Below are 26,195 nucleotides of genomic sequence, written 5' to 3'. Positions count from 1 at the left end.
TCAGTGGAGGTGGTTATGTATCTGCTATCCACCTCAGTGGAGGTGGTTATGTATCTGCTATCCACCTCAGTGGAGGTGGTTGTGTATCTGCTATCCACCTCAGTGGAGGTGGTTATGTATCTGCTATCCACCTCAGTGGAGGTGGTTATGTATCTGCTATCCACCTCAGTGGAGGTGGTTATGTATCTGCTATCCACCTCAGTGGAGGTGGTTATGTATCTCCTATCCACCTCAGTGGAGGTGGTTGTGTAACTGCTATCCACCTCAGTGGAGGTCGTTATGTATCTGCTATCCACCTCAGTAGAGGTGGTTATGTATCTGCTATCCACCTCAGTGGAGGTGGTTATGTATCTGCTATCCACCTCAGTGGAGGTGGTTATGTATCTCCTATCCACCTCAGTGGAGGTGGTTATGTATCTCCTATCCACCTCAGTGGAGGTGGTTGTGTATCTGCTCTCCACCTCAGTGGAGGTGGTTGTGCATCTGCTATCCACCTCAGTGGAGGTGGTTATGTATCTCTATCCACCTCAGTGGAGGTGGTTGTGTATCTGCTCTCCACCTCAGTGGAGGTGGTTATGTATCTGCTATCCACCTCAGTGGAGGTGGTTATGTATCTGCTATCCACCTCAGTGGAGGTGGTTGTGTAACTGCTATCCACCTCAGTGGAGGTGGTTATGTATCTGCTATCCACCTCAGTGGAGGTGGTTATGTATCTGCTCTCCACCTCAGTGGAGGTGGTTATGTATCTGCTATCCACCTCAGTGGAGGTGGTTGTGTAACTGCTATCCAGCTCAACGGAGGTGGTTGTGTAACTGCTATCCACCTCAGTGGAGGTGGATGTATGTCTGCTATCCAGCTCAGTGGCTCAGATGATTTCTTTAACAACTTATTTAAATGGATTTCAGTGTATTTTTTTATTTTAATGTCTAATGTAATTTCATATTTTATATATTTTATGTCGTACTGTGGCATTGAATTATGGCCAATTTGGAAACCGCTGTGAGTCCCCTTCGGACTAAGACAGAGCGGGGTCAAAATACAGAATAAATAAAATAAACAGAATAAATAAATAAATACAGGCAGTCCCCTAGTTACAAACGAGATCAGTTCTGAAGTTGAATGTGTATGTAAGTCAGAACAGGGACACTGTGGAAGTGTAACTCCAGCGCTACCATCAGTGAAGCAGCAAACCCGGTCCAGATAAGACTTTGGTGACATCTGGTGGCTCGTGGGGGGATTTCCGAGACCAAAAATAAGGGATATGTGGCACCCTAAAGGCCGTGGCACTCTTGTTCCACAAACCCTGGCAATATCCCGGCTGCTTCCGCCGATCCGTCGGGGAGCGCCAACAAATCCGGCACCCGCTTCTCCTCTCGGGATGGCTGCGGAGAAGAAGCACAGGAAGGCCTGGGTCAGGATGTCGTTGATGTAGGAGGGAACGTCAAGAGAGGAGGCCCTTCTCCCTCAGGACTGGGAAGAAGAGTCCCCACGGTAATCAAGGGGTTCCCACAGCACCCAAGAATCTCCAGTAGCATCTAAGGGACTTCCGTGGTATCCAGGAGTCGTTCCATGGCATCCGAACCGCTCCGATGCCACACAAGACTTTCCCATGGCACCCAAGAGCATCTACGAGCACCTAAGTGTCTCCAGTGGCACCCAAGAGTCTCCAATGGCACTCAAGAGCTTTCCATGGCACTCAAGAGTCTCCTATGGCTCTCAAGAGTCCTCTATAGCACTCAAGAGTCTCCAATGGCACCCAAGAATCTCCTATGGCTCTCAAGAGTCTCCAATAGCACCCAAGAGCTTTCCATGTCACTCAAGAGTCTTCAGTGGCACCCAAGACTTTCCCATGGCACTCAAGGGCTTCTGATAGCACCCAGGAATCTCCTATAGCACTCAAGAGTCTCCTATGGCTCTCAAGAGTCTCCAGTGGCACCCAAGAGTCTCCTATGGCTCTCAAGAGTCTCCAGTGGCACCCAAGAGTCTCCTATGGCTCTCAAGAGTCTCCAGTGGCACCCAAGAGTCTCCTATGGCTCTCAAGAGTCTCCAGTGGCACTCAAAAGCTTTCCATGGCACTCAAGAGTCTTCAGTGGCACCCAAGACTTTCCCATGGCACTCAGGGGCTTTGCATGGCACTCAAGGGCTTCTGATAGCACCCAGGAATCCCCTATAGCACCCAAGAGTCTCCTATGGCTCTCAAGAGTCTCCAATGGCACTCAAGAGCTTTCCATGGCACTCAAGAGTCTCCAGTAGCACCCATGACTTTCCCATGGTCCCATCCATCCCCGGGGGTGACCCACCTGGCGCGTCGAGGCCCGGCTCCGCTCCCCTTTCGCCGCTTCCCGGGAGAGGCCTGGGTTCCAGTGGCAGACCAGGCTGTCGTTTTGGACGCTGTGGTTCTTGCTCCCCAGGAGCCAGTAGGTCTGCATTCTCCCTTTGCCCTGCTCAGGAGGGAAACCGGCGGGGAATTGGTTATGGGGGCTGAGAGAGTGTGACTCGACCAAGCTCATGTCCAAGTGCATTTGAGCCCTGTTTTCACCTTCACTTCGATCTCCCCTCTCGGCTCCATCTCATAGGCGTCGTCCTCAAGCAGCGCCAAATACGTGGCCGAACTGATGTGAATCTTCTGAGCTGGGGATAATATTGAAAAATACGACATATATTATTGCGATCCAAAGTGTGTGTGTGTGGGGGGGGGGGGGGGCATTTGCACTGGTTTTCATGTTTTATGTCTCCATCATGCAGACAAGATTGATAGATAATCGATAGGCAGCAGGAGACGACGGGATTCCAGCTGCAGAGATCAAGAGAAGATGGTGAGATTATACAGAAGAGCTGTATAGGAAAGATAATAATATAGAGGTTGAGGTTGAATTGCCCTTAACAAGCATTGCTAATAACAAGGCAGTAGGAGACGATGGGATCCCAGCTGAAGAGATCAAGAGAAGATGGTGAGATTATACAGAAGAGCTGTATAGGAAAGATAATAATATAGAAATCTAATTTCCTGTTGTTGTTGTCGCCTGCTTTTCTTTGTCACCCAATGCAGATGTTGCTAAACAAAACCTCCAGCTAGACAGAGGATGAGGCACTTTCCATGGTTCCCAAGAGTCTCCAATGGCACTCAATGACTTTCCATGGCATTCAAGGACTTCTAATAGCACCCAAGAGTCTCCAGTGGCAACCAAGACTTTCCCATGGAAGTCAACAGCTTCCAATAGCACCCAAGGTTCTCCTGTGGCTCTCAAAGGTCTTCTATGGTACTCAAGGGCTTTCCATGGCACTCAAAGGCTTCTAATACCACCCAAGTGTCTCCTGTGGCACCCAAGATTTTGCCATGGAACACAAGAGCTTCTGATACCACCCAAGAGCCTTCTATGGCTCTCAAGAATCTCATATGGCACCCAAAAGCTTTCCATGGTTCCCAATAGTCTCCAATGGCACTCAAGAGCTTTCCATGGCACTCAAAAGTTCCTAATAGCATGCAAGAGTCTCCTATGGCACTCAGGAATCTCCAATGGCACTCAAGTATTTCTCATGGCACCCAAGACATTCTACTAGCACCCAGGAGTCTCCAATATCACCCAAGACTTTCTCATGGTACTCGAGAGCTTCTAATAGCACTCTAGTGTCTCCTATGGCATCCAAAAGCTTTCCATGATACCAAAGACTTTCCCATAGAAGTCAAGAGCTTCTAATAGCACCCAAGAGTCTCCTATGGCACCCAAGAGTTTGCATGGAAGCCAAGAGCTTCTAATAGCATCTGAAAGTCTCCAATGGCACCTAAGCCTTCCCTATGGAAGTGAAGAGCTTCTGATAGCACCCCAGAACTTTCCATGGCACCCAAGACTTTTCCACGCACTCAAGAGCTTCTAATAGCACTCAAGAATCTTTTATGACACCCAAGAGTCTCCAGTGGCACCAAAGACTTTTCCATGGAAGTGAAGAGCTTCTAATAGCCTCCAAGAGTATCCCATGGCACTAAGCAGCTTCTAATAACCCTCAAGAATCTCCAATGGCACCCAAGACTTTCTCATGGCTCTCAAGAGCATCTAATAGCACCCAAGATTTTCCAGTGACACCCAAGAGCCTTCCATGACACCAAAGACTTTTTATGGAAGTGAAGTGCTTCTAATAGCACCCATAAGTCTCCAATGGCTGTCAAGAGTCGCTAGTGGCACCCAAGAGTCTCTAAGGGTACCCAAAACTTTCCCATGGCACCCAAGACTTTCCCATTGAAGTCAATAGCTTCTAATAGCACCTAAGAGTCTCCAATGGCACCCAATGGTACCCAAGACTTTCTCATGGTAATCAAGAGTCTCCAGTGGTACCTAAGAATCTTCCATGGCACCCAAGAGCTTTCCAAGTTGGAGGAACCATATCAAGCCTTTTGAAAAATGGAAACATTTCTCACTACTCACGCAAACTGGTGGACTCCATCCGAGAAGCGGTGTTAACCGTGTCCCCGAAGAGGCAATAGCGGGGCATTTTGTGCCCCACGACGCCAGCAACACATGGCCCTGCGACGAAGAGGAAGGAAGGAAAGGAAGGCAGTGTCAGGGGATTGGTTGGGGGATTTGGGGAGGTGTAGTTCCCAATGTAGGTCTTTTGGCTCACCCGTGTGAATGCCGACCCGTAACTCGAGTTTCCTGTCTGGCATGTGGGGGACCAGGACCTGCCGTACGGCGGCCACCAGGTCCAGGGACATCTGGGCGATTTCGTGGGCGTGCCTCTCGCCGTTGCGCTCGGGCAGGCCGCTCACCACCATGTAGGCGTCTCCGATGGTCTCCACCTGTGAAAGGGAATCGTAGGACCATCAGAGCTGGAAGGAACCCACAAAGGCCATCTAGGCAGACCCCATTTGGGCATCCATGGGACAACATTGGCCTCCTTCTAGTCTGCTGAAACAGCTACAGAACCTCTCTTGTTGGTAACACTGGTCCTGGAGACTCGGGCATCCATGGGACAACATGGATGGTGAGACATCTCCAGAAAAACCTATAGAACCTCTCTTGTTGGTAACACTGGCCCTGGAGACTTGGGCATCCATGGGACAACATGGATGGTGAAACATCTCCAGGAAAACATGGATGGTGAAACATCTCCAGGAAAACCTACAGAACCTCTCTTGTTGGTAACTCTGGTCCTGGAGACTTGGGCATCCATGGGACAACATGGATGGTGAAACATCTCCAGGAAAACCTACAGAACCTCTCTTGTTGGTAACACTGGTCCTGGAGACTCGGGCATCCATGGGACAACATGGATGGTGAAACATCTCCAGGAAAACATGGATGGTGAAACATCTCCAGGAAAACCTACAGAACCTCTCTTGTTGGCAACACTAGCCCTGGAGACTCAGAAATCCATGGGACAACATGGATGGTGAAACATCTCCAGGAAGACTTACAGAACCTCTCTTGTTGGTAGCTCTGGTCCTGGAGACTTGGGCATCCATGGGACAACATGGATGGTGAGACATCTCCAGGAAGACCTACAGAACCTCTCTTGTTGGTAACACTGGCCCTGGAGACTTGGGCATCCATGGGACAACATGGATGGTGAGACATCTCCAGGAAGACCTACAGAACCCCTCTTGTTGGTAGCTCTGGTCCTGGAGACTCGGGTCCATTTGGAGTAGCCAGGTCTTCCTGTCCTGCCTCTTGACCTATTTTGTGCTGCCTTTCCCCTACTTTTGTGGACCATTTTCAATCCCTCCATTCTGTGGTTGGTCCAGATGACCCCTGGGGTGCCCCTTCCCCCAAAGGAAGGGTCATCAGGACCTTGTAGACGTCGTAGGACTCGATCCGGGTGTCGAAACAGACGTAGAGGCCGTTGAGCATCTCCACCACTTGCAGCGGGGAGCAGGAGGCGGCAATGGCGGTGAAGCCCACCACGTCCGAGAAGAAGATGGTCACCTGCCCGGAAAGAGAGGGACAAGGAAGAGTGACACCATGTGTTCCTGGTTCGGGAGTGTTATTTCCTGTTAGGTTTTACAATGTATTGAGTCACGCACTGCTAATGGGCTTCTATTGGGAATGCTGATTGATTGTATATGGGGAATCATTTGGGGAATGTGTTTGGGCCTACTCCAGGTGATTGTCAATGATGCAATCCTGAGTTTGGGTTGGGTCAATTAGTTGGTAACCAATCAAGGATTACTATGTGTAATTGTATTGTATATAAGGAACCATGTTCAGTGTATTTTCCCCCCTTCCTCCTTTTTTGTTGTTGTGAAGTCTATATGCAATTAAACCTGGCTACTAGGACAAGATACTACGTTCTGTGGTGAGTCTGTAATATCATCTAGACTGGGGGAAAGACAGTAGTAAAAACTGACAATGGCCGGGCATGTGCTCAAGTGTCTGCTGTGGAAGCAGACTGGAAGACTGAAAGTACTGAGCAGGTGTAAGCTACTGGAAGGCGCTGAGACTCTGCAAGTATAAAGTTAAATCTTAACATTTCCTTCTATATCTGACTCTTCCCCATATCTTGAAAAATGCTCTCTGCTCTATCAGGGTGTCCCGTATACCGTTTTGGGGACACGACAAATGACACTCGGGGTTCATCGGGCTTTTTGTTGTCTTAATCACTTCCAGGTGGTCTTTGTTTGGCACCCGGCGACTCCCTTGAAGTCCCAAATTGCACCAATTATATGTAAATTATAATCTGGCGCCAGTTATCCATATAAAAGACACACCACAGGCGTGTTTATCATCACGCCAAACACAGAAGACTCATTGTACGATCCAAGGAGGAGGGGGTCACTTCCTTGGTCAGAAAATAGAGATTGATCTTCACCCAACAGACCATACTGAGTCAGGACTCGAACTCAATGCCGGTCTTACCTGGTCATAGCTTTCGGCCTCGACCTTCTCCCGCCTCCGCAGCTGCTTGGCCACCGACCTGGGCAGCATCTGGTGCAGGAGGTCCTCGGCCAGGTGCCGCTCGTGCTGGAGGGCCTCCGTCCGCTGCTTGAGCCGCCAGGCGTAGCGCTGGACCCAGCCGGTCATCTCCGTGAAGGACAACGCTGCCGCCGGGTAGAGTAGCCCTGTCAGCAGCCACAGGGTGACCTTCAAGCTCACCAAGGACAGCACCTCCCGGGACTTCCTGGACAGCCTCCGACGGGTCTTCTCCAGCAAGCAGGACGTCAGGGAATCCAGGTCTTTCAAGGAGATGGGAAGGTTGCTCAACCGTGGGGTGGGAAAGTTGGGGGTCTTCTCCCTCTTTGAAGAACGTTGGGTGGAAACATTGAGGTTCTTTGAGGAATTTTGGGTGAAGAAGGGATTGCTCTGACGTTGGGTGGAAGAGTTGGGGGTCTTCTCCCTCTTTGAAGAACTTTGGATGGAGAAGAGAAGGTCACTTTGATTTGGGGTGGAAGAGTTGGGGTTCTTCTCCCTCTTCAAGGAACTTTGGGTGAAAATGTTGAGGTTCTTCATCTTTGAAGAACTTTGGATGGAGAAGAGATTGCTTTGATTTGAGTTGGAAGAGTTGGGGTTCTCAATCTTTGAGGAATTTTGGATGAAAAAGTTGAGGTTCTTCTTCATCTTCGAGGAACTTTGGGCGTAGAAGAGAAGGTCGCTTTGATGTTGGGTGGAAAGGTTGAGTTTCTTTGAGGAACTTTGGGTGGAAATGTTGACGTTCTTCATCTTTGAAGAACTTTGGTTGGAAGAACTGGGGTTCTTCTCCCTCTTTGGGGGATACTGGATGGAAGAGTTGAGGTCCTTCATCTCTGAAGAACTTTGGGTGGGAAAGTTGAGGTCCTTCCCTATCTTTGAGGAGCGTTGAGTGGAGAAGAGAAGGCTGAGGTTCTTCTCGGCCCCGCATTCCCGGACGCTTTCTGATGAGCCAATGGCGTACGGGTTGAAGACCTGTAGCCATAAGCCTTGAGCATCTTCTGATGATTCCAACATGGCGCCTTGTATTCGGAGAAGCAACCTGAGAAGAAGCACACCGGTCCAGTCGGGGTTGGATCCCATTGCGTTGAGGTCCTCCTGAGGATACCCAAATGCTTGTAGAAGTTCCAGAATGATCCCAGGCTTTCCCAAGACCTTCTCAGACGTAGGTATGGAGTCCCACTTCTCTAACAACATCTTCACGAAGACGTGGCAATCGAGATCTTGACAGTGGTGGAGCTTCTCATTGCAGGAGATGGCCAATTCCTCCAGCATCAACGCCCTGCCTTTTCCATCCTTCCGCGTCATCTGCTCCTGGATGAGATGGATCATGGGGACGAGAAGAAGGTCTTGACAGGATGGAAGCCCACCTAGAGCCTCCTCTGCATTTCTCCAGGATTGCAAAGTCTGGCTTAAATCCATATATATGTTCCCCATCAAGGTGAACATGGAGAACACGCAAGCGGCCAGGATCCGTCCCACCGTCTTGTTGGAGCCGCAACATCTGGAGAAGGTAGGAGACATGACCTTTTCATCATCTCCTTGACCCACCTTCTACCTTTTCATACATATTTTATATATAATAATGATTTAATAGTAAGGTTGAAAGTGTTTTGAGTAAAATGTAATATTATTAATAATTATTATAAATAAATCTATATATATATAAGAGTGCTGGAATCCTGGCACCAAGCAAAACAACAAAACTAAACATCCCCCAACCTCCAAATTTGACAACACAACCCATCATCCATGCCTCTAGGTTGATACAACAAAAAGAAAAGAAAAATAAAGTCATAATTAGAGGGAGAGGGATTTTTTTTATCCAATTGCTGCCGGTTAGAAGGCTAATCTCTGCCCACTTGGTCTCCTAGCAACCAAGGGACAGCCAGGGTTCAGTTAGGGAAAAGCAGATTTAGGCCTCACTTAGGTCTCTTCCACAGATTATCTGATTTTAACTGGATTATATGGCAGTGTAGACTCAAGGCCCTTCCAGACAGCTATATATCACATTTATAATCTTATATTATCTGCTTTGCACTGGATTATCTTGACTCCACACTGCCATATAATCCACTTCAGTGTGCATTTTATACAGCTGTGAAGAAGGGGCCACATATAATCCAGTTCTAAGCAGATAATATAAGATTATCAATACACAGTAGAGTGTCACCTATCCAACATAACAGGCCGGCAGAACGTTGGATAAGTGAATATGTTGGATAATATGAAGGGATTTAGGAAAAGCCGATTAAACATCAAATTAGGTAATAGTTATACAAATTAAGCACCAAAACATCATGTTATACAACAAATTTGACAGAAAAAGTAGTTCCATGCGCAGTAATGCTATGTTGTAATTACAGTAGAATCTCACTTATCCAAGACTTGCTTACCAAGGTTCTGGATTATCCAATGCATTTTTGTAGTCAATGTTTTCAATATATTGTGATATTTTGGTGCTAAATTCATAAATACAGTAATTACTACATAGCATTATTGCGTATTGAACTACTTTTCTGCCAAATTTGTTGTCTAACATGATGTTTTGGTGCTTAATTTGTAAAATCATAACCTAATTTGATGTTTAATAGGCTTTTCCTTAATGCCTCCTTATTATCCAACATATTCGCTTATCCAACATTCTGCCGGCCCATTTATGTTGGATAAGTGAGACTCTACTGTATTGTGTTGCGGTCAACCGTGAAAATGAATACAATCTGGCTCCAAGTATTCAAAAACACTAAAATCAGAATATATAAAAGTTAATGTGCTATAATAAAACAGAACAATACAATCTCTAAAATCAGAACACTAAATAAAGAACAACACCCTGAAAACAGGGAAATTCCACACAGGAAACAATCAGGGCCAGCTAACACCTCCCAACAAAGTATTCCCATCATCAAAGTCTGGCAAATCCTCTGTTTTCTCAGGGCCACAGACAGTAGAAGCACATAAAATATTGCAAACATCACCACTCTGAAAACAAGGGAATTCCATACAGGAAACAATCAGGGCCAGCTAACACCTCCCAACATAATGTTTCCATCATCAAAGTCTGGCAAATCCTCTGTTTTCTCAGGGCCACAGACAGTAGAAGCACACAAAATATCGCAAACATCACCACTCTGAAAACAAGGGAATTCCAGACAGGAAACAATCAGGGCCAGCTAACACCTCCCAACAAAAAATTCACTCAGGGAGGAAACAGCCAGGCTTTAAAGCTGCAAGGCCATTACATCCTAATAATTTTACCTAATTGCAGCATTCATACTTGCCTCAAACAGACAAAAAAAAAACAATCAGAAATATTGTATATTCACAACCTTTAGGAAATAATATCCCCTGATGGCGCAGCGTGTTAAAGCGCTGAGCTGCTGAACTTCTGGACCGAAAGGCCGCAGGTTTGAATTGGGGGAATGGAGAGAGCCCCCACTGTTAGCCCCAGCTTCTGCCAACCCAGAAGTTCAAAAACATGCAAATGTGAGTGCATCAATAGGTACTGCTCCGGAGGGAAGGTAACGCCGCTCCATGCAGTCATCCCACATGACCTTGGAGGAGTCTACGGACAACGCCGGCTCTTCGGCTTAGAAATGGAGATGAGCACCAACCCCCAGAGTCAGACACGACTGGACTTAATGTCTGGGGAAAACCTTGACCCTTGACCTTAACTACCACCAATTCCTCAATACTTTATTTCCCAAACCACCAGACTTCGCCACAGCAACGCGTGGCCGGGCACAGGTAGTATTTAATATATAAGGATTAATAATAATGTTGACAAATGAATAAAATGCAATATTATTAATTATATCAATAAGTATTTAATATATAAGGATTTTTAAATAGTAAAGTTGGCAAATGACTTGAGTAAAGTGCAATATTATTAATAATTATTACTAATATATTTAATATATGATTATTTAATAATCATGGTGACAAATGACTTGCATTATTATTAATTATTATTATTAATAAATATTTAATATATAATGATTTTTTAATAATCATGTGGGAAAATGACTTGAATAAAAGGCGATATTATTATCATTAATAATAATACAATTATTGAATAATAATGTTGGAAATGACTTGAATAAAATGCAAGATTATTATTACATAACATTGTTATTATTAATAGTAAAAATACAATAATAGTAATAAAATAATAAAACAAAATAAAAATAAAATAATGATTAATAATAAATAATAAAATAAATATTATTAATACATAATATATAACATAAAATAAATATATATAATAAATAATTAATAAATAATACATAAAATATTATAAATAAATAATAAATAGAAATATTAGTATTAATATATTTTAAATAAAATTCTTGTTACCCTCCAGGGCTCAACGCTGGGAACAATAGAGATTGAAATACAATATATACAACTAAAAATACAATACTAAGGCACTAAATTTGGGGAGTTTATCAATTGATCCCATTATTAACGGATTATCAGATGTTTTTATTGGTTCTTTTAACTAATGTGAATAATAACAATGACAGTCATTCCTCGCGGCCATTTTCCGTCTCCTTCTCATCTCATTTTTTTTAGAGTTAATAGATGAAAATTCAATTTATCACATCGATTATTACTTGCTCCATCTATTCTCTTAATATTTCCCACTTGTAATTTTATTTTCCCTCTGTCGTCCCATCGTTTGAGATGTTTCCTCATATATAAATATATATACATAATATAAAAATATATATTTTCTCTCCTTGTCGTCCCATTGTTTGAGATTTTCTTTCTCATATATAAATATAAAAATACAAAAATATAAAAATGTAAAAAAATGTATTTTCTCTCCTTGTCGTCCCATCGTTTGAGATTTTTTCTCATATAAAAAAATTAAACACAAAAATATATATTTTCTCTCCCTGTCGTCCCGTCATTTGAGATTTTTTCGTATATAAAATATAAAAATACAAAAATATAAAAATATAAAAAATACATTTTTCTCCCTGTCGTCCCATCGTTCGAGATATTTTCTCATATATAAATATAAAAATACAAAAATATGAAATATTAATATATATATATTTTCTCTCCCTGTGATCCCAATGTTTGAGATTTTTTCTCAAATATAAATATATAAATATATATCTTCTCTCCCTGTCGTCCCATCATTTGAGATTTTTTCTCATATAAAAATACAAAAATATAAAAATATATATTTTCTCTCCCTGTCGTCCCATCGTTTGAGATTTTTTTTCTCATATATAAATATAAAAATATATAATTCAAAATCATTGTACTTACTTTTCGGTCTTCCGAGAAAAATAATCTTTTCTTTCCATATTTGGGTCTCCTTTTCCCCGTTTTGGTTTGAAAATAATGACCCGGGACCTTGATCTTTTCTCGGTTTCGATGGCGAGGAAATAAAATATATTCAAAAGCCCTTTGCAAGGAGAAACGGCTGCCTTTTGAGCGAATCATGGAAGGTGATGGGAGTCCTTGAGGTCATCCAAACTCCCAAATGGCTGAGATAAGGGACAATATGAATACAAAGATTGCAAAGATTGCCACCGAAATGCTAAATGATTGACTTTAAACTTACTTGTTATTAATATTGGTGTTATAATATAAGTATATAGTAATATATTATTATTATTATTATTATTATTATTATTATTATTATTATTTGTGTGTGTGTGTGTGTGTATATATATATATGTGTGCATGTATATGTACATATAAATTAAATATATGTGTATATAATATAATCTAAGTATTATATATGTGTGTATAAAAGGTAAAGGTAAGGTAATATATATGCGTAAATAATATAAACTATGTATTCTATACATGTGTATATATATATTAATATATCTGCGTATATAATATAATCTATGTATTCTATATATGTGTATATATAATATGAATTTATATGTGTGTATAATATAACCTATGTATTCTATATATGTTTATATATATATGAATATATATGTGTGTATATAATATAACCTATGTATTCTATATGTGTATATATAATAATATATGCATAAATAATATAACCTATGTATTCTATACGTGTGTATATAATGTTAATATATGTGTGTGTGTGTATAATATAATCAAAGTATTATATATGTGTGTATAAAAGGTAAAGGTAAGGTAATATATATGCGTAAATAATATAAACTATGTATTCTATATATGTGTGTATATATATGAATATATGTGTGTATAATATAACCTATGTATTCTATATATGTTTATATATATATATGAATATATATGTGTGTATATAATATAACCTATGTATTCTATATGTGTATATATAATATTAATATATGCATAAATAATATAACCTATGTATTCTATACGTGTGTATATAATGTTAATATATGTGTGTGTGTGTATAATATAATCAAAGTATTATATATGTGTGTATAAAAGGTAACGGTAAGGTAATATATATGCGTAAATAATATAAACTATGTATTCTATATATGTGTGTATATATATGAATATATATATATGCGTATATAATATAACCTATGTATTCTATATGTGTATATATAATATTAATATATGCATAAATAATATAACCCATGTATCCTACATGTGTGTATATGTTAATATATATATATATATATATGTGTGTGTGTGTGTGTGTGTGTGTGTGTATAATATAATCAAAGTATTATATGTGTGTGTATATACATATATAATATTAATATATATGTATGTATAATATACATATATAATATTATATACAGTAGAGTCTCACTAATCCAAGCCTCGCTTGTCCAAGCCTCTGGATAACCCAAGCCATTTTTGTAGTCAATGTTTCCAATATATCATGATATTTTGGTGCTAAATTCGTAAATACAGTAATTACAACATAACATTACTGCGGATTGAACTACTTTTTCTGTTAAATTTGTTGTATAACATGAAGTTTTGGTGCTTAATTTGTAAAATCATAACCTAATTTGATGTTTAATAGGCTTTTCCTTGATCAGTCCTTATAATCCAAGATATTCGCTTATCCAAGCTTCTGCCAGCCCATTTAGCTTGGATTAGTGAGACTCTACTGTATATATATATATATATATACACACACATACATATATATGTGGACAGAGGCAGAACTGCACTAATGCACCGCTGTATATAAAGCTTTGTCTCCCTCTTGTGGACAGAGGCAGAAACTGGCATTGGGCTCCCTTTTCTAAACCGTTACTTAGCATTTCCCTTTTTGGGTAGGGGGATATAAATTGATTTTTTCCCCAATCTGATGGCCATTCTTGTGTTTTCCATATTTGCTGGCATATGGCATGCATCACCTTGACAGCATCATCTTTTAAGATTTTTAACAGTTCTGCTGGGATCCCATCGTCTCCTGCTGCCTTGTTGTTAGCAGTGCTTCTTAAGGCCCATTCAACCTCACTCCTCAGGATGTCTGGTTCTAATTAATCCACCACACCGTCAAAGCTATCCTCGATATTATTATCCTTCTTATACAGATCTTCTGTATAGTCTCGCCACCTTCTCTTGATCTCTTCAGCTTGATCTCTTCAGCTGGAATCCCATCGTCTCCTGCTGCCTTTTATTAGCACTGCTTCTTAAGGCCCGTTAAACCTCACTCCTCAGGATGTGTTTCGGATTCACTCACCACCCCATCAAAGCTATCCATGATATTATTATCCTTCCTATACTGAGCTTCTGTATAATCTCCTGCTGCCTTGTTATTAGCAATGCTTAAGGCCCATTAAACCTCACTCCTAAGGTGTCTGGTTCTGATTCACTCATCACCCCGTCAAAGCTATCCTCAATATTATTATCCTTCCTATACGGATCTTCTATATAATCTCGCCATCTTCTCTTGATCTCTTCAGCTTGATCTCTTCAGCTGGGATCCCGTCGTCTCCTGCTGCCTTGTTATTAGCAATGCTTGTTAAGGCCCATTAAACCTCCACCTCTATATTATTATCTTTCCTATACAGATCTTCTGTATCTATCTATCGATTATCTATCAATCTTGTCTGCGTGATGGAGACATAAAACATGAAAAACAGAGCTAATGCCTACACACACACACACACACACACATATATATGAGGGTGTTTTTCTTATTAAGCAATGCTAGGGATGTTTTAGAAACCACCTTGGTACATTCCTCACCTCCGAAGATTGTACACTTTTTGGACTGAAATAGCATTCCCACCCGCAATTATCTTGCACGCCTGTTTTGGAGTCCTATTTTTCCTCCTTTAAAATATATCTATCTATCTATCTATCTATCTATCTATCTATCTATCTATCTATCTATCTCAGGTTCTTTCTCTCTTTTAAATATACTGCAAAAATTGCACTGCATAATGGAGGGAAAAATATGGAGTAAACATATGCCTTACATATATGCAGTACATGTACATTTGATACACACACACATATAAAATATACATCTTATACACACACACACACACATATATATATATACACACACATACATACTGAACATTGGGTTGGACCAGATGACCTCCGTGTATGTGTGAGTGTGTGTTTGTGTGTATATCTATATATGTATATCATAATATGTATAATATAGATATCAAATGTATATTTCACACACGAAAATTTGATATCTACATTATACATATGATACATATTATGATACACATATATAGATATACATACACATAGATCATATATAGATATATACATACTCACACATACATGGAAGGGGTCCCTGAGGTCATCTAGTCCAACCCAATGTCAAATATGTATGTGGTGTGTGTATATATGTGTGTCTGTGTGCGTGTATAAGATGTACATTTTATATATATGTTTGTGTATAACACATAAAATATACATATGATACATATGTACCGTATTATACATGTACCGTAATTATTTTTATACATGTGTGTATATCTTGTGTATGTAAATGTGTGTATCATATTTTTATGTGTTCTTCACAAACATATATGTAAAATGTACATTTTATACGCACAGACACATATATGCACACATACATATTGGACATTGGTTGGACTAGATGACCTCAGGGACCCCTTCCATGTATGTGTGAGTGTATGTATATCTATATATGATCTATGTGTATGTATATACATATATCATGTATATATGTGTGTGTATGGATCATATTTATATTTTAGGTGAGATATGTATGTGTGTGTGTATATTTACTTATATACCTCATTTATATCCCAGGCAAATATCCCACGAAACCACTATTGATTTTCATGTTGGACTCCATTTGCAGCAATGGAAGGAAGCTGAGGACAGAGGAGGAGGAAGAGAGAAGCCGGGACGTTGCAAAAGCCGCTGGGACAATGGGATGGAAAAGGAGTAATGACAATAGTGCTAAGCCCCAGAGCAAACTATGAATCCCAGGATGGAACCATGAGAGAGATAGAGTCAGAGGTGAGACATGTTTCTATCTCTGGGCTTTTGTTAAGCAATAGTCTTCCCATTTATCACAGCAGCAAAGGGCGGAAACCTGGCTCCTTATTAGGCCACTAGAGGGCGGTATGCACAGAGATAAGAGAAAGGGAAAAATGGATGTACATGCGTGTATATATGCATGAGTATATATGCACAAGTCAAACACGCATTCTGGACTTTAAGAGAGCTGACTTCCAAAAAATGAAGGAATTACTGAGCGGCATTCCATGGACGCCGATATTAAAAAACAAGGGAGTTAAGGATGGATGGGAGTTTTTCAAAAGTGAAATACTCAAGGCGCAAATGCAAACAGTGCCAACAAAGAAGAAAAATAAGACAAGTGCAAAGAAGCCAGAATGGATGTCCAAAGAACTTCTAACTGAGCTAAAGCTCAAAAGTGACATGCACAAGAAGTGGAAAAGGGGAGAAATCACCAAAGAAGAATTCAAACGTATAGCCAACTCCTGTAGGGAAAAGGTTCGCAAGGCTAAAGCGCAAAATGAGCTCAGGCTTGCCAGGGACATAAAAAACAACAAAAAAGGTTTTTTTGCTTATGTTGGTAGAAAAAGGAAGAAAAAGGAGGCGATAGGGCCACTGCAAGGAGTAGATGGGGTGATGGTGACAGGGGATAGGGAAAAGGCAGAACTGCTTAATGCCTTCTTTGCCTCGGTCTTCTCACAAAAAGAAAGCCATCTTCAACCTCAGCAACATGGAATGGACGAAGGATTGGGGGAAATCCAACCCCAAATAGGGAAACAAGTTGTCCAGGAACACCTGGCCACTCTAAACGAATTCAAGTCCCCAGGGCCAGATCAGCTACATCCAAGAGTATTGAAGGAACTAGCGGAAGTTATTTCAGAACCACTGGCAATCATCTTCGAGAGTTCTTGGAGAACGGGAGAAGTCCCAGCAGATTGGAGGAGGGCGAATGTGGTCCCTATCTTCAAGAAGGGAAGAAAGAACGACCCAAACAATTACCGTCCGGTCAGCCTCACATCAATACCAAGCAAGATTCTGGAAAAGATCATTAAGGAAGTGGTCTGCAAACACTTAGAAACAAATGCGGTCATTGCTAATAGTCAACACGGATTTACCAAAAACAAGTCATGCCAGACTAATCTGATCTCTTTTTTCGATAGAGTTACGAGTTGGGTCGATACAGGGAATGCCGTGGATGTAGCATATCTAGATTTCAGTAAGGCCTTCGACAAAGTCCCCCACGACCTTCTGGCAAACAAACTAGTAAAATGTGGGCTAGACAAAACTACGGTTAGGTGGATCTGTAATTGGCTAAGCGAACGAACCCAAAGGGTGCTCACCAATGCGTCGTCTTCATCATGGAAAGAAGTGACAAGTGGAGTGCCGCAGGGCTCCGTCCTGGGCCCGGTTCTGTTCAACATCTTTATTAACGACTTAGACGAAGGGTTAGAAGGCACGATCATCAAGTTTGCAGATGACACCAAACTCGGAGGGATAGCTAACACTCCAGAAGACAGGAGCAGAATTCAAAACGATCTTGACAGACTAGAGAGATGGGCCGAAACTAACAAAATGAAGTTCAACAGGGACAAATGCAAGATACTTCACTTCGGCAGAAAAAATGGAAATCAAAGAGACAGAATGGGGGACGATGCCTGGCTTGACAGCAGTGTGTGCGAAAAAGACCTTGGAGTCCTCGTGGGGAGGAAGATGAACATGAGCCTACAATGTGATGCGGCAGCTAAAAAAGCCAATGGGATTTTGGCCTGCATCAATAGGGGAATAACGTCTAGATCCAGGGAAGTCATGGTACCCCTCTATTCTGCCTTGGTCAGACCACACCTGGAATACTGTGTCCAGTTTTGGGCACCGCAGATGAAGGGAGATGCTGACAAGCTGGAAAGCGTCCAGAGGAGGGCAACTAAAATGATGAAGGGTCTGGAGAACAAGCCCTATGAGGAGAGGCTTAAAGAGCTGGGCATGTTTAGCCTGCAGAAGAGAAGGCTGAGAGGAGACATGATAGCCATGTACAAATATGTGAGGGGAAGTCATAGGGAGGAGGGAGCAAGCTTGTTTTCTGCTGCCCTGCAGACTAGGACACGGAACAATGGCTTCAAACTACAGGAAAGGAGATTCCACCTGAACATCAGGAAGAACTTCCTCACTGTGAGGGCTGTTCGGCAGTGGAACTCTCTCCCCCGGGCCGTGGTGGAGGCTCCTTCTTTGGAGGCTTTTAAGCAGAGGCTGGATGGCCATCTGTCGGGGGTGCTTTGAATGCGATTTCCTGCTTCTTAGCGGGGGGTTGGACTAGATGGCCCTTGAGGTCTCTTCCAACTCTACTATTCTATGATTCTATGATTCTATGATTCTATATATGCATATTTATGTATGCATATGTGTATGTATATATACGTGTGTGTATATATGCATGCATGTATATTTGTATGTATACGTATGCATATGTGTATATGTGTATGAATGTATGCATGCATGTGTGTATGTATATATATGTGTGTGTGTGTATGTATGCATATGTGTATATGTGTATGTGTATGAATGTCTGCATGCATGTGTATGTATATGTGTGTATATGCATGCATGTATATTTGTATGCATACGTATGCATAGGTGTATATGTATGAATGTATGCATGCATGTGTGTATGTATATATATGTGTGTGTGTGTATGCATATGTGTATATGTGTATGTGTATGTGTATGAATGTATGTACGCATGTGTATGTGTATATATATATGTGTGTGTATATATGCATGCATGTATATTTGTATGCATACGTATGCATATGTGTATATGTGTATGAATGTATGCATACATGTGTGTATGTATATATATGTGTGTGTGTATGTATGCATATGTGTATATGTGTATGTGTATGAATGTATGCATGCATGTGTATGTATATGTGTATATATGCATGCATGTATATTTGTATGCATACGTATGCATAGGTGTATATGTGTATGAATGTATGCATGCATGTGTGTATGTATATATATATGTGTGTGTGTATGTATGCATATGTGTATATGTGTATGTGTATGTGTATGAATGTATGCATGCATGTGTATGTATATATATGTGTGTATATATGCATGCATGTATATTTGTATGCATACGTAAGCATATGTGTATATGTGTATGAATGTATGCATGCATGTGTGTATGTATATGTGTGTGTGTGTGTGTATGTATGCATATGTGTATATGTATGAATGTATGCATGCCTGTGTATGTATATGTGTGTATATGCATGCATGTATATTTGTATGTATATGTATGCATATGTGTATATGTGTATGAATGCATGCATGCATGTGTGTATGTATATATGTGTGTATGTATGTATGCATATGTGTATATGTGTATGTGTATGTGTATGTATGTATGCATGCTTGTGTATGTATATGTGTGTATGTGCATGCATGTATATTTGTATGTATACGTATGCATATGTGTATATGTGTATGAATGTATGCATGCATGTGTGTATGTATATGTATGTGTATGAATGTATGCATGCATGTGTACGTATATATGTGTATATGCATGCATGTATATTTGTATGTATACGTATGCATAGGTGTATATTTGTATGAATGTATGCATGCATGTGTGTATGTATATATATATATGTGTGTGTGTGTATGTATGCATATGTGTATATGTGTATGTGTATGAATGTATGCATGCATGTGTGTATGTATATATATATGTGTGTGTGTATGTATGCATATGTGTATATGTGTATGTGTATGAATGTATGCATGCATGTGTGTATGTATATATATGTGTGTGTGTGTGTGTATGTATGCATATGTGTATATGTGTATGTGTATGAATGTATGCATGCATGTGTATGTATATTTGGATGTATACTTATGCATATGTGTATATGTGTATGAATGTATGCATGCATGTGTGTATGTATATATGTGTGTGTGTATGTATGCATATGTGTATGTTATGAATGTATGCATGCATGTGTATGTATATATGTGTATATGCATGCATGTATATTTGCATGCATACGTATGCGTATGTGTATATGTGTATGAATGTATGCATGCATGTGTGTATGTATATATATATGTGCGTGTGTGTGTATGCATATGTGTATATGTGTATGTGTATGTGTATACATTTGTATGTATACGTATGCATATGTGTATATTTGTATGAATGTATGCATGCATGTGTGTATGTATATATATATGTGTGTGTGTATGTATGCATATGTGTATATGTATATGTGTATGAATGTATGCATGCATGTGTATGTATATTTGTATGTATACTTATGCATATGTGTATATGTGTATGAATGTATGCATGCATGTGTGTATGTATATATGTGTGTGTGTATGTATGTATATGTGTATATGTGTATGTGTATGTGTATGTATGTATGCATGCTTGTGTATGTATATATATATATATGTGTATATATGCATGCATGTATATTTGTATGCATACGTATGCATATGTGTATATGTGTATGAATGTATGCATGTGTGTATGTATATATATGTGTGTGTGTGTATGTATGCATATGTGTATGTGTGTATGTGTATGAATGTATGCATGCATGTGTATGTATATGTGTGTATATGCATGCATGTATATTTGTATGTATACGTATGCATATGTGTATATGTGTATGAATGTATGCATGCATGTGTGTATGTATATATGTGTGTGTGTGTATGTATGCATCTGTGTATATGTGTATGTGTATGAATGTATGCATGTATGTGTATGTATATATATATGTGTGTGTGTGTGTGTATATATGCATGCATGTATATTTGTATGCATACGTATGCATAGGTGTATATGTGTATGAATGTAGGCATGCATGTGTGTATGTATATATATATATGTGTGTGTGTATGTATGCATATGTGTATGTGTATGAATGTATGCATGTGTATGTATATATGTGTGTGTATATGCATGCATGTATATTTGTATACGTATGCATATGTGTGTATGCATATGTACATGTATGTGTATGAATGTATGTATGCATGCATGTGTGTATGTATTTGTATGTGTGTATATACATGTGCATGTATATATGTATGTGTACACATGCATGCCTGCGTATGTGTGTATATATGTATGTATATGCATGCATATGTGTGTATGTATATATTTATGTGTATATATTTGTGTGTGTATGTATATATATTTATGTATGTATGTATGTATGTGATAGAGAGATAGAGAGATAGATAATAGGTCTTATAGTCCTTGAAGATTCAGCTGCTTTTGCATCTCAATCAAGAGATAAATCTGACATAATAATAACAACAACAACAACAACAACAACAATAATAATAATAATAATAATGTGTTGTCGATGGCTTTCATGGCCGGAATCACTGGGTCGCGGTGAGTTTCTCGGGCTGTCTGGCCACGTCCGAGAAGCATTCTCTCCTGACATTTCCAACAGACCTCGCAACCTCTGAGGATGCCTGCCATAGATGTGGGCGAAACGTCAGGAGAGAATGCTCCTGGAACATGGCCATACAGCCTGGAAAACTCACCGCAACCCAGTACAGTAGAATCTCACTTATCCAGGATAAACGGGCCGGCAGAACCTTGGATAAGCGAAAATCTTGGATAATAAGGAGGGATTAAGAAAAAAAGCCTATTAAACATAAAATTACATTATGATTTTACAAATTAAGCATTAAAACATCATGTTTCGCAAGAAATTGACAGAAAAAGCAGTTCAATACACAGTAATGTTATGTAGTAATTACTGTATTTACGAATTTAGCACCAAAATATCACGATATATTGAAAACATTGACTACAAAAATGCCTTGGATAATCCAGAACCTTGAATAAGCGAATGTTGGATAAGTGAGACACCTACTGTACTCCCAAAAGCAATTGCAATGCAAAATTTTGGGGTATATAGAACTGATTTCTGAAAGCGACGACACCAACAATGAACTACTTTTAGAGCCAAAAACTGGAATTACAACTTCGTAAAGTAGTGACCTCCCAAGCTCTAGGGGAAACTGAGGCAGGAGTTGAGAAGCAGAAGTAGAACTATAATTTTGTGAATTTTGCAAAATGCCGCCTTTGCAGAGGAGTTTCCAGGTAAAGGCTTCAAAGTGTTTCTCAGGCAAAGGTGCTTTGTTGGGAGGTGTGAGCTGGCCCTGATTGTTTCCTGTCTGGGATTACTCTGTTTTCTGAGCCAACACCTCCCAACAAAGGATTCTCCTGGGCAGGAAGCATCCAGGTTTTGCAGCTATAAGGCCATTCATGGCCAATGGCAACATTCCCACTTGGCTCCAACAGACATTATTCCACAGATAAATATACAGTCCACTTGCCTGGTTTTCAACAGACCTCTATGCAGATGCCCTCACTGATTGGCTTATAATAATATAATACTAAATATAATGTCCATGGTGGGAGTAATAAATAATAATATATAATAATATACAATATAATAATAATAATAATATAATATAATAATATAATGTCCATGGTGGGAAAAATAAATAATAATCTATAATAATATACAATATAATAATAATATAATATAATAATATAATGTCCATGGTGGGAAAAATAAATAATAATATATAATAATATACAATATAATAATAATAATAATAATAATAATAATAATAATAATAATATACCAAATATAATGTCCATGGTGCGAGAAATAAATAATAATATATAATATTATACAATGTAATAATATAATACTAAATATAATGTCCAATGTGGGAAAAATAAATAATAATATATAATAATATACAATTTAATAATAAATCTAACAAATATAATAATAATACACAATACAATAATAATAATAATAATAATTTAATAATAGCGCGATATTCAGAGTTGGATCTCAGAGGCCTGGACCTGATGTGCATGTGTGCTGTGATGTTATGTGCATGTAATAAATAATATATCATAATATACAATATAATAAAAATATAACAAAAATAATAATAATACACAATACAATAATAATAATAATAATAATTTAATAATAGCCCAATATTCAGAGACGAATCCCAGAGACTTGGACCTGATGTGCATGTGTGCTGAGATGTTATGTGCATGTATTAAATACTAATATATAATAATATATACTATAATGTAATAATAATACATAATATTAATATTAATATTAATAATAATAATAATAATATAGCTAATATTCAGAGACAAACTCCAGATACTTGGACCTAATGTGCATGTTTGCTGCGATATGTACATGTAATAAATAATATATAATAATATATACTATACTATAATATAAAAATATACATTATGTACATGCAATAAATAATAATATATAATAATATACAATATAATAATAAATATAACAAATATAATATAATAATAATAATAATAATAATAAATGTAACAATAATAATATAACCCAATATTCAGAGACGAACCCCAGAAATGTGATCTGTGATGTTATGTACATGTAATAAATAATATACAATATACAGTAGAGTCTCGCTTATCCAACGTAAACGGGCCAGCAGAATGTTGGATAAGCGAATATTTTGGATAATAAGGAGGGCTTAAGGAAAAGCCTATTAAACATCAAATTAGGTTATGATTTTACAAATTAAGCACCAAAACATCATGTTTAACTACAAATTTGACAGAAAATGTAGTTCAATACGCAGTAATGCTATGTAGTAATTACTGTATTTACGAATTTAGCACCAAAAAATCACGATGTATTGAAAACATTGACTACAAAAATGCGTTGGATAATCCAGAACGTTGGATAAGCGAGTGTTGGATAAGTGAGACTCTACTGTATAATAATAATACACAATATAATAATAATAATAATAATAATAATTTAATAATAGCCCAATATTCAGAAACAAATCCCAGAGACATGGGCCTGATGTGCATGTGTGTTGCGATGTTATGTACATGCAATAAATAATAATATATAATAATATACAATATAATAATGATAAATATAATACCCAGGGTGGGAGGAAGAACAGAGGGTTCCCCCCAGGCAGGAAGCAGCCAGGCTTTGAAGCTGCAAGGCCATGCAATGCTCATCAAGCTGGCCAATGGCAACATTCACACTTGCCTCCCAACAGGTAAGCCAAGCTCAGGTCTTGCAAAGGCAAGGGGGCGTGGCCTGCCCGGGGAAAGGGGCGTGGCCTGCCCGGGGAAAGGGGCGTGGCCGGGACTTGCCTGGGTCCCTGCTGGGCAGCAGCTGGACATTGCAAGCCATGCAAGCCAGGGAGAGGACGCTGCGGCTCCAGTTTGGGAACCGGATCGAGGCCCTTTGCGTGGTGGGAACACGCCTCTCCACGGATGTCTATGGGTGAGAGAGACCCCACCGTGGAAAGAGGGGAGGGGGGAAAGAAAAAATAGGCACGCGGCCCCTTTAAGAAAGAAAACTTTCCCATTTGTTGCTTTGCATGTTGGTGTTTTGAGGGTGCAAGGTCTCCTTCTCTCCCTTGCTTTGCTTCTTGCAGCACATCCCTAACACACACCCCTTCCAAAAACCTTCTAATAGATATTATTTTTATTATTAATATTATTATTATTAATATTACATATCAATATTATATTATTTTATTAATATTATTACTAATAATATTAATTTATTATTATTATCTCTCCACAAAGGAGGGTCAAAGCAGCAATTTAAAAGCCTTTCAATACAAAGTACAATCTGCAAATATTAAAACAGGATTAAATATCATTATATATATATATATAAAATATTAATATTATTAATATTAATGTGTTATTATTATCTCTCCACAAAGGAGGGTCAAAGCAGCATGTTAAAAGCCTTTCAATACAATGTAAAATCTGAAAATATTAAAACAGGATTAAGTATCAATATTATATATATTATTAGTATTATTAATATTAATGTATTATTATTATCTCTCCACAAAGGAGGGTCAAAGCAGCATGAATTTAAAAAGCCGTTCAATACCATCTAAATCTGTGAACAGACAAACTTTAACACAGGATTAAGTATTGATATTATATTATTAGTATTATTTTATTATTAATATTATTATTAAAATTAATTTATTACTATTATCTCTCCACAAAGGAGACTCAAAGCAGCTTGCATTAAAAAAGCCTTTCAAAACTGTGTAAAATCTACAAATATTAAAACAGGATTAAATATCAATATTATATATATTATTATTAATATTAATGTATTATTATTATCTCTCCACAAAGGAGACTCAAAGCAGCTTGCATTTAAAAAGCTTTTCAAAACTGTAAAATCTATACATATCAAAACAGGATTAAATATCAATACTATATATATATATATATATATCTCATGTCAAATCTATAAACAGACAAACGTTAATACATATTGTTATTATTGTTGTTGTTGTTATTATATTATGATATTATCTCTCCACAAAGGAGACTCAAAGCGGCTTGCATTAAAAGCATTTCAGTGCAATATAAGACCTGCAAACAAATACTTAAACAGGATTAAATAGCAATATATCAATATATAAATAAATAAATGTATGCCCTGCTTTTTCTCTCCACAAAGGAGACCCAAAGTGGCTTGCATTAAAGACATTTCAATGCTGGATCTTGTCTGTTTATCTGCATATTTATTTCTTTTCTATGCATCTTATCAGTCCCTTCCACATAGACAAAGGGATGGGCAAACAGAAATAGATATGCAAAAAAATAAATAAATCTGTTACTGGTTTGAAAGGCTTATTTCCTCTTTTGTTGTGCAATCCGTACTTTGAAAGTGGTTGTTCTACTCCAGAAACTTCATTTTTTTGTGCCACGACATTCATTGAAAAACTAGAGCAAAATGTGCAATCGCAGGA

The 26,195-nt window shown here is 38.8% G+C and overlaps 3 protein-coding genes across 6 annotated transcripts in view; 2 read left to right on the top strand and 1 right to left on the bottom strand.

Annotated features, from left to right (window-relative positions):
* LOC134294898 (uncharacterized) overlaps positions 1 to 6,274 on the top strand; it is a 38,327-nt gene extending 32,053 nt beyond the window's left edge. For both annotated transcript variants that reach the window (XM_062966722.1, XM_062966721.1), the window contains exon 3: positions 3,050 to 6,274. The gene's annotated coding sequence lies outside the window, so the exon portion shown is untranslated. The remainder of the gene's footprint in view (positions 1 to 3,049) is intronic.
* Positions 931 to 24,511, bottom strand: LOC103282148 (uncharacterized). Of its 2 annotated transcripts, XM_062966716.1 has the most exons (9): positions 24,336 to 24,511; positions 12,180 to 12,400; positions 6,849 to 8,400; positions 5,784 to 5,918; positions 4,618 to 4,792; positions 4,422 to 4,520; positions 2,540 to 2,631; positions 2,301 to 2,441; positions 931 to 1,382 (listed from the first exon to the last, which is right to left on the bottom strand). In XM_062966716.1, the coding sequence occupies exons 2-9, from the start codon at positions 12,215 to 12,217 to the stop codon at positions 1,272 to 1,274; spliced, it is 2,343 nt and encodes a 780-aa protein (XP_062822786.1). In that variant the 5' UTR covers positions 12,218 to 12,400; positions 24,336 to 24,511; the 3' UTR covers positions 931 to 1,271. The 2 variants fall into 2 exon arrangements, with proteins under 2 accessions (XP_062822786.1, XP_062822785.1); XM_062966715.1 differs by lacking the exon at positions 12,180 to 12,400.
* Positions 8,277 to 26,195, top strand: part of LOC100560611 (protein-arginine deiminase type-2) — a 53,598-nt gene continuing 35,679 nt past the window's right edge. The window contains exons 1-2 of one of the 2 annotated variants that reach the window (XM_062966719.1): positions 8,277 to 8,409; positions 16,156 to 16,316. Coding sequence is in view for 1 of the 2 variants with exons in the window: in XM_062966718.1 (XP_062822788.1) it covers positions 24,405 to 24,688 (284 nt within the window). In the remaining variant the exon portion in view is untranslated. Of the gene's footprint in view, positions 8,410 to 16,155; positions 16,317 to 24,383; positions 24,689 to 26,195 lie in introns of those variants that run through there. The other variant, XM_062966718.1, reaches the window with a different exon arrangement.

This window comes from Anolis carolinensis, unplaced genomic scaffold (assembly GCF_035594765.1).
Source record: "Anolis carolinensis isolate JA03-04 unplaced genomic scaffold, rAnoCar3.1.pri scaffold_28, whole genome shotgun sequence".
NCBI lineage: Eukaryota > Metazoa > Chordata > Lepidosauria > Squamata > Dactyloidae > Anolis > Anolis carolinensis.
Note: the sequence above shows the minus strand (reverse complement) of the source record. Positions and strands in the feature narration are given on the sequence as shown.

What these genes read in the sequence shown, in the direction of transcription:
- LOC103282148 (XM_062966715.1), bottom strand. Translation starts at nt 24,406, where the DNA reads ATGGCCTTGCAGCTTCAAAGCCTGGCTGCTTCCTGCCTGGGGGGAACC. An exon ending in AGGCCGAAAGCTATGACCAG is followed by an intron (nt 5,919 to 6,848) that starts GTAAGACCGGCA and finishes CTTTCCGGGCAG; the next exon opens with GTGACCATCTTCTTCTCGGA. An exon ending in AGTCCTACGACGTCTACAAG is followed by an intron (nt 4,793 to 5,783) that starts GTCCTGATGACC and finishes TCCCTTTCACAG; the next exon opens with GTGGAGACCATCGGAGACGC.